This window comes from Meleagris gallopavo, chromosome Z (genome assembly GCF_000146605.3).
Source record: "Meleagris gallopavo isolate NT-WF06-2002-E0010 breed Aviagen turkey brand Nicholas breeding stock chromosome Z, Turkey_5.1, whole genome shotgun sequence".
NCBI lineage: Eukaryota > Metazoa > Chordata > Aves > Galliformes > Phasianidae > Meleagris > Meleagris gallopavo.
The window spans coordinates 65,257,339-65,266,490 of NC_015041.2; the positions used below are offsets into that span (position 1 = coordinate 65,257,339).

General features: G+C 41.2%; 1 protein-coding gene across 1 annotated transcript; it reads left to right on the forward strand.

Moving 5' to 3' along the window:
* Nucleotides 1–2,490: 2,490 nt before the first annotated feature.
* Nucleotides 2,491–8,319, forward strand: LOC104915342 (transcription factor TFIIIB component B'' homolog). The gene is made up of 3 exons (XM_010726216.3): nt 2,491–3,053; nt 3,705–3,814; nt 4,316–8,319. The coding sequence occupies exons 1-3, from the start codon at nt 2,565–2,567 to the stop codon at nt 4,428–4,430; spliced, it is 714 nt and encodes a 237-aa protein (XP_010724518.1). The 5' UTR covers nt 2,491–2,564; the 3' UTR covers nt 4,431–8,319.
* Nucleotides 8,320–9,152: the final 833 nt, after the last annotated feature.

A 9,152-nucleotide genomic window follows, 5' to 3' on the forward strand; every position in this document is an offset into this window, starting at 1 on the left:
CCGCGTGCACTGCCGAGCCGAAACGCTCTGACTTTTCCTCGGGCTTTTTGAGTATCCTAAGTGCTTTTAATTGCAGTGGAAATAGGGTTGAGCTTAGGAGCAGTTCTCCCAGAGCTGTCTCCAGTCTGATAAGTGCCCTTCAGAACATCCTTATCACCTGGCTTGTCTGGCATGTTGCATTATTACCTGTTTTTTGTTGTTTGTTTGTTCTAAGTTAGAATCTGTCCTTTATGACAATCTGTAGTGTGTTTGGTTTGGTTTTTTTTTTTCTTTTTTTTACAATTTCTATTTGCTTTGACTATAAACGCAGGTATTTAGCTAGGCTAGGCTTCCAGAATTCAGACAGTGGGAGAAAGGGAGTGCCCAGCCTGCAAGTACTGGGAGACTGGGGGGAATTTTCAGTCCTGGGAGCAGGCAGTAAAGACTCAGGTGAAAGCTGGTGCCTCACTTCCTACATTTGCTCTTCCTAAATTCCACTGAATTCTTCTGTGTGGTTCCGAAGGCCTCTGCTAAGCAGATAGGAGAGGGCAGCCCCAGGGATTTATTGCAGTGTAGGTAGTTATTAGCTTCTGTAGATGATGCATTTTAAAGATTGGCTGCCTCTGAAGATACAAGGATATGTACTCGGTTTGATCCAAGTTTTAAGAATAGCAAATATGGACATCTTACTTATTTTCTTGCCCCACCCAAAGCATTCTGTCCTAGCCTCTTCAACATGTAAATGTACTGCTATTCCTTTGTCTTCTAAACTCTGATTTGGTTTTGGTGATTATCAGGGAAGTGACAATTCCCTGAACATAAAAGTTCTTTTTCATGTGGTCTCTGCTGATGCTGTGAGCTGACTTCAGTAGGCAGCTCAGCCCCACACAGCTGAAAATTGGAAAGGTAACAGAGCAAAAATGCATGGGCTAAGATAGAGATACTTCAGTACGCAAAGCAGGAACTGCACATCCAGCGAAAGCAAACCAAGGAGTTCATTCACTTCTTCCCCTTGACAGTCTTTTCCAGGAAAGCAGGGTCCATCACACATAGTGGTTATTTGGGAAGATGGACATTCTTCCTGCTTCCTTGCTTTCATCAGCATCTTCCTCTGGATGCAACCTCACAGGATATAGGACATCTTTTTGGCTACTTTGGGTCAGCTCTCCTGGCCATTTTCCTCCCAGACTCTTACTCATCCCCACCTCTGCTGGCAAGGCAGCATAAGAAGCAGTAAAGGCCTGGAACATGGGCAAATACCAGTTAGTAACCACTGAAACTTGATGCATTATCGACGGTATTTCACCACAAACCCAAAACATAGCAACATATGTGCTGCTGTGGGGGAAATTAACTCTGTCCCACTCAAAGCCAGCACAGATAAATAGATATCTTATCAGATAAGATATATTTAACTATGGGAAATCTACTATGGTGCTCTAGGGAAAGTATATGTAAGCCATAGGTAGTGTGGAGATCAGGAGATCAGAGAATTTCTTGCCACTGTTTCATGCTGTATAATCACTGGAGGACACTGGATTGAGTTTACCAGGACTCATTTAAAACACAAACAGTATATGGTGAAGTTGCTCAGCTCCTGTTGAAAGATGTGTACTAAATGCTGAGAGATTATTTGGAGAAGCTTTGCTTTTTTTTGTTCTGTTTCATTTATGTCTTCACTTGCTTCTCAGTACTTTCGGAGTTGGGTAATTAAACCATAGGTGTGGTCAGTGGTTCAGAAACAAGAAATACGTGTGAAGTTAAAAAGCTCTTTGTGACTCAGTTGTAATTCTGCTGCAGTTTTACTGTGAGAAACAGCCAAGGAGACGAATACTTGAATTGTTTAAGATAATGATGATGAACAATTTTGCTTATACTTTGAAAATTATTTCTATGTAGATTAAAATAAGAAATTTTCCAAGGAGGGCTAGATGATGTTGTTCCCTGAAGTACATTTTTTATATGTTCAGTAAATAAGCAGCCAGTTTCACTCATGAATTTTTTCATGCTCTTAAAAAAATAAATAAATAAAAATAAAAAAAAGATTAGATTTACCTATTGTATTAGAGGAATGCATGGATTCCAGTGAAAAATCATAAGGCTACTTGTGCATACCTTTACTAAAATGTTTTTAACATGTAACACATTGTGTGGGGTACTTTTTTTTTTACATACGTTTGTTATCATATTTCATGGTATGATAAAGTTATTCTTAATAAAAAGGTTAGAGCCTCCAAAAAGAGGGGCAAAAGAGGAATGTATGCATTTAACATTGTTGGTCAACTACTTTGTAACATTAATACTTAATATTTGAGAATATGCCATTTCTCATATCTAATTAGTTTGAGGCAGTGACAGGTATTGGATAGTTCAATTGTGGCTTCTTGTATGCAGTTGTATTTTTCTGTGTTTATTACTATTCTATTTACTATTTATTTCTATGTTTATACTTTTTGGTGCATTAACATGTTCTGATAGTTGTAAATCTGTCACTGTAGAGTATTTCTGACTAATTTCTTACATTTCCCAGAGATGAGAAGTCTAACAGCTCAAGTGATGCTGGAGAAGCTGGTAAACCTACAGACATGCCTACACAGAGAAGAAAACGGATTTCCACTATGCCCAATCTTGTCAAACCCAGAGCTGGGCCTTCATCTGATCTGCATACTGCATCAAAACCACAAAGGCAAGCATCACAGGCTCCTGATGGCAGTGCTTCGCTTCAGAAGGATTCTCCTCCATCAGAGAAAAGTCATGTTGAAAGCTCTTCAAAGTCTCCCATGCTACCTGAAAAGAAAACACCTGTGCCACAAGTGCCACAGTTTTCCCCACTAAAAAAATCAATGAACAAAGAGCAAACTGTAGCTGCTCCAAAAAATGACGATACCTTGAAGAACATACCTTCCCCACTTAAGGAGAGACCAACACAGGAAACATCAGTGGCACAGGAGGAAAAGCTACCTCCAAAACCATCTCCTGTGAAAGAGAAACGAATATGTTCTGACCGTGAAAGGATCCTCAAAGCTCGGAAGTTAAGAGAAATGCTTAAAGAAGAGCTGAAGAAAGAACGGATGGTAGGCTTCTACCTTGAGCAGTGCTGATTTCTGCAGGGCAGGGAAAGATGTTATCTACCCAACATTATCATTGCTTCTTTGCAGTAGTGTTTCCTGACGAATAATCATATTGCTAATACTTCATGATATGTCAATAGCCCTGTGGGGATTTAATTTATAAGCAGTAGCAATGCTGTGTTCCCTCCTTATATAGATTTCATGAGAAATTAGGTATCTTTACTTTTCATTAGACTTAACCTTTTTAAACGTGAGACCATGCTACTATATCATAGCTATAGCACTAGCGTGGCAATTTTCATGGCTGAAAATACAGTGGTGAAGTATGCTGTAAAAAAGCTTGGGATTTCTTGTATCTCTTAGACCTTTACTGACTGAGTTATGTGACTTAGCTCTGCCAAGTGTTGAATATCTCTGAGAGGGTAAATCTCTTAGGGGATATGTGGTCTTTTTGATAAATACACACTTTATGATAAACTTACCAGTTCAGTGTAAAAACAAAACAAAAAAGTAACCTCCAAATTCCACCAACAAAAGAAGAAATTTCACTTAACTACAGTACGTAATAAGCAAATAATACTATTTATGAAATAAAAAGTACTTCCTGGTTTGAAAATTTAAAGATTGGTTTTTTTTTTTTTTGCTTTTATACAGAAACAATTGAAACACAGGCCTCCAATAATTGAAGGATGTTCTCCACCAGATCGCACTAAAATGACCATGAGAGACTTGATATACTATCTACCAGAAAACAATCCCATGAAGTAAGTGTGGCTTTTTTCCTTTTCCTTGGATAAATGATTCTTTTTCTATTTCTGCCAATTTAATGATTGTGAGGAGAATTCTCAAATCTGGAGTGTTAGCACAGATGCAGTATTATTATAATGGTAACAAAAGCTTCTAAACTCTTTCATGTCTACTGAGTCTCTGTGTAGACGTGAAAAGGAAACTTAGCATACGTGTTGAATTGTAAAAAGTAAAATCTTTCCCCACAGCCAAATCCTCTCTGTAGAGGTACAGAGTAATAGTAAGTGGGTCTTTGCTACGTAGTCTCTGTTAAATTTATTACTAGAGGTAATGAATCACTGCAAAATCTAGTGGACTCTGGGAATGAGCATTTCTCTTCCTAGGTTGAGGAAGTGCAGAATACCTGCAAGACCTTGAAGGTGTCTCCATCCTATCTGAATATGTGTGGCTGCTGCTCTTCCTTAAGAACAGTCGCCATAAGTACAGCTATCTGAGTCCTGTTATTCCTTCCTCTCTAGGTTCATAAGCACATTTGTGTTCACGAATCCTGAGAATTCAGTACAGCTTCAGAGCCTCCTGTCATGCATGTGCACCTCTTATTCCTTGGCCTGTTCAGCTGGGTGTTTGCTGTAGAACAGATTAATGCACTCGCATACTGATTTACAAATATTCCTGCAACAACAGAGCTGTTGAATTTGAGCTCGCAGACTGCCTGATGTCCGTGCCTGGATGGTTCGTGGAACTCTACCAAGCTACTTGTACATACAGGCCTACGCATGCAGAGTTAAATGTTTTGCTCATGAAGAAGCAAAATAGCTTCTGACAGGTTCTTGGTGATACCAGGCAAAGTATTCACAGGCAAGCCAATAATCATATACGGAAAGAAGAGTGGAACTCACCCAGCTGGTGAAGAGGCTCTCTGTTATACAGCACTGTTTCCCAGGAAGCTGTCCAGGTCCAAGGGGTGCCCTCCCTTCTGTAGCTGGTGCCTATAAGAGCCCAAGAGGGCTCCACCCTAGGTCAACCTCTTCTACTCACATGGGGAACCTTTGCAAACTTTTGCAAAATTTTTGCTGTAAACTTGCTGTGCTCTCTAGGCGAGCTACAGCCCTTCTCCAGGTGCTCAATCACCAGTTCAAGCTTTGAACCTAACAGTTTCCCTACAGCTGAATAAGCCACAACCTAGTCTCTGTGATTGCTGACAGGCAGGTCTCCATACATCTTGCCTCTCTAGCTGTTTGAACTAAGACCTGTACTGCCTCCATTAACTGGTATGCAAACCTCTCTTATCTGCTAACCTGTCTGGTTTCTGGTAATTAAGCCTGCTGGTGCAGTGAAAGGTAGACTCTTCTGTGGTTGCTGAATCTTAGATCTCGTGGCAGAGAGATCGTATAGAGCAACCTTCCTGCCATAGGAAGGGACGTATTCCATTAGATAAGATTGCTCTAAGCCTCATCCAGCCTAGCCACTCCTTTTTTAGTTTAAAATCATTCCTGCTTGTTCCTGTCACTATCTACCCTTGTAAATGTGCGTTTTGTTTTTTTCTCCTCCTGAATGTTGCCAAGGCTAAAAAATCTCAACTCTCTGACATACAGAATCAAACTCTGTAACCCAAGTAAGATAACAAAGCAGGTACGGTTTATTAGTTCTTGCTGCACAGACACCAAGTGCAAGGGGGATGGATCTGCCTAACTTGCACACTGTCGGGAAAAATCGTGCTACAGATATTGGCCAAACTAATACATAATAGTTTTCCTGGAATTCGGATCCATGTTCATTACAGCCCGAGAGTTCATCAGCATGCAGTCTCTCACCTCTTAGCGTGTGCATAGTGGGTCGTGGGATGAAGATTTGTCCTCTTCCTCACAAAGGCTTCTGACCTTTCTCACTGTAAACTTCTGACCTTTGGGGGGGCCTCCCCCCAGACTGATTTCTTCTTGCCCTGGGGACATCTAATCACCTCCTTGCCAAATGTTCTGGGGCTGTTCTCAGACCTTATCGGCATGGCCTTCATCCCTCACTGTCCCAGACCCAGTGTCTGCCATCCCTTATTTTCTAACCAGCTTTGTTGTTAGAAAATTGTTAAGTATAGAAATGTAAGGTTGGTTCAAATAGAAGGGAGAAGAGTGACAATCACACATTTAACAATAACAAATAAATAAATATAACATAAAACATAGTACTATTGCAACCAAAATACAAAAGGTAACAGCACACAACATCAACTTGCCAGACACACCCTGTGTACAACGAAATAAAGAAAATTAGTAACCAACTCATCTTTTCCTTATGAGTTTAACTTTTGACGGTACACTTTCCTTGATAGACCAAGTAGTTCCTCAGCATCTTGGAATAACTTCCTGTAACAATACTTTAGTTACCCCACATGCCTTAGTTCTACAAGGGAATGCCTCTGGGCACTGTAAAAAGGTATCAGTTAGTACCAACATACAGTGACACCCCCCTTTTCTTAGGAGTTTGAGAACTCAATTTGTCATTGTTACTCTCCCTTCTAAATCATTAGTCAGATTGCTATCTTCTCAAGAATAATTTACAGGTTCTGACTCAGGTTCAGAGATTTTAAGTTTACCATCTGGAATTAAAGCCTTCTTCAACTACCTGTCCTGCTACCTGACCCATCATCTTATTTCCAGTTTCCTGTACAGTGCTACCTTTCTGATGTCCTTTACGACGTATAATAGCCACACTCTTTGGTAGATTTACATCGTGCTGTTCTCCTTGTGTGTGCAGTCCTTGCTCTTTTCAGATGGTGCTGTGAGTGTGTAGCATCCCAAATACACAATTAGCATCTGCCCAAATAATTAAGGCTGTTGTCCAGGCAGTTATTTCAGCCTTCTGAGGGAAAGTCCCCTCAGGTAAGGTTGTGCCTTGATTACCTTGTCAGCAGCAGCTGCTGCATATCTTGCCTTACAGTTTCGTTGTCTCACAAAACTGTTACCATTGGTAAACCAGGTGCCTTCTGCGTCTTCTGAGGGTTTGTCTTTCAGATCCGACCAGTTGGAATATGCAGTTTCAGTTTCAAAGCAGTCATAAAATACTGGCTCTCCAGGAGTTCCGCTAAGGAAAGATGCTGTGCTGACAATATTAGTTACAATTATTTCTACATCATCCTGTTCTACCAGGATGGCCTGGGATTTCAGGAACCTTTGGGGTGAGAGCCAGTGCCCCCCTTTTGCCTCCAGTACAGAAGACACTGTATGTGTTACTAAAACTGTTATTCTTTGGCCTCGCATAACTTTACTGGCTTCTCAAATATTGAGTACTGGTGCAGCCACCGCCCTCAAGCACCCCGGCCATCCCTTACTCACTTCATCAAGCTGTTTGGAGAAGTGTGCCACTGCCCTTTGATAGGGTCCAAGGTTCTGGGCAAGGACTCCCAGGGCCATTCCTTGTTTTTTCTTTTTATGCGCGCTGGTAGCCCCAAAGCAGAGCCTTCATGAGTTCTTGTTTCAGCTGAGGGAATGCCCTCCTTGCCTCCCCCTTTCATATAATATTTTGGCTTTACCTGCAGTCCGTAGCTGTGTATCCATCCTGTCATCCCTGGGAACGTACAGAGTTCCTTGGCAGTTCGTGGCTCAGGGGTTTGGCAGATGGCTTCTTTCCTGACAGTCCTTAAGGTTCCAAGTCCAGCTGTATTCTCAAATCCCAAATACGTCACTTGCTCCTGAGTTATTTGTGCTTTCTGTTGAGAAACTTGATAATCATTTAAACCAAGAAATTTAGCAAACTCACAGTCCGTTGCACACAGTCCTCTTTTGTTTCCGTGACATCCACGTACTGCAGGAACGTAAGTTCCACCTTACTTGGAGGAACCCAAGTCTCAGGTTCACAGGTTGACCAGTTCTCGAAAATCATTGAGCTGTTCTCACAACCCTGGGTAACACTGTTCAGATTAACTGAGTCTTTTCTCCCCATACTGGGATTTTCTTATTCAAAGGCAAATAACCTCAGGCTTCCTTCGGCCAAACCAGGCAGAAAAGGCATCCTTCAAATCCAGAAGGTAAACTCAACCTACTCATTCCTTAACTTGGTTAATAAAGTGTATGGATTTGCCACCACTGGGTGTATGCGTTCAACTATTCTATTACTTGCCCTCAAATCTTGTACCAAAGTATAGCACTTGCTTTCCAATTTTTTTTTCCGTTGGCAGGTTTGGAATATTGTATTGGGATTCATATTCAATTAGTAATCCAAAGTCCAAAAATTATCTATTATTTCTTTTATCCATCTACAGTCACATATCGTCAAAGGGCACTGCTTTATTTTAACTGGGCTAATCTTGCTTTTAACTTAACTTCTATTTAGGACTGCATTTTTGGCTCTGCTAGGTATCCCTGGTATCCACACTCCTAAGTGTATCTTATTCAAGATTTCTGTAACTTCTGGGGCTACAGTCTTGTTTTTGCCAGTTTGTGTTAAAGCCAGACTCAGTCAGTTAATATTGTTTGGTCCTTAGCTCCAGTTTTATTTAATTTCTTGCCAGAGTAACCTGGCGTGTACAAGAATTCATGTATTCCTATTCTCAGCCTATATTTAATTCCCAAAAGTAAGATACCAAAAAGGAAGCCTTTTATTGGGCATTAGCTCCTACTACTGTTACAAAAATCATCTATGGGTGGTAAGAGGTAGCCATATCCACCAAAAGATAAACGTCTTTATCCTGCTCTCCTAGCTGCAATTTAACCAGTGGATCTGCTAAGGTAAACTTCCCTGGTTCCCATCCTTCAGCTTTGCAACCAGAGATGATTCCCTCTTTCTCTACGGTTTGCACACTGTTTTCGTTCCAGTGGGACGGAGTCCTCCCTGGACTCTTCCAGCCCCCCTCTTCCCCACCTCTCTCTGAGTGGATCTCTGGGTCCTGTGGCCCTCCTCTAGTGCCACAACAGTAGCAGCTGCTATTATTCACAGTTTCCTTACTATCTCTGTTTCTCAATCAGATTTTTTGTTTTTGTTTTTTCCTTCTTTTTTTTTTCTTTCCTTCATATCACTCACCTCTCTTTGGTCCTGACATCCCTGTCACACCCTCCTCATTTTTGCCTTCCTCAGCCTGTGTCCTTCACGAACTTTTCACTTTCCAAACTCTCATCATTACATAAACTACCAACATCGTATTTCAGTTTTACCTCCTCCTCTCCAGAGGCTTCCAGTGCTGATACTAGGATTTAGAATCATAGAATCACAAGGTTGGAAATGATCTATAAGATCATCTAGTCCAATCGTCTTCTCACTACCACTGCTACCACAAGCTACTAAACCAAAAAAACTTGCAGCTCCTCATCCAGATGCCTCTTGAACACTTCCAGGGACGATGACTCCATGACCTCCCTGAGCAGC

What these genes read in the sequence shown, in the direction of transcription:
- LOC104915342 (XM_010726216.3), top strand. Translation starts at nt 2,565, where the DNA reads ATGCCTACACAGAGAAGAAAACGGATTTCCACTATGCCCAATCTTGTC. An exon ending in AGCTGAAGAAAGAACGGATG is followed by an intron (nt 3,054 to 3,704) that starts GTAGGCTTCTAC and finishes GCTTTTATACAG; the next exon opens with AAACAATTGAAACACAGGCC. An exon ending in CCAGAAAACAATCCCATGAA is followed by an intron (nt 3,815 to 4,315) that starts GTAAGTGTGGCT and finishes CTTCCTCTCTAG; the next exon opens with GTTCATAAGCACATTTGTGT.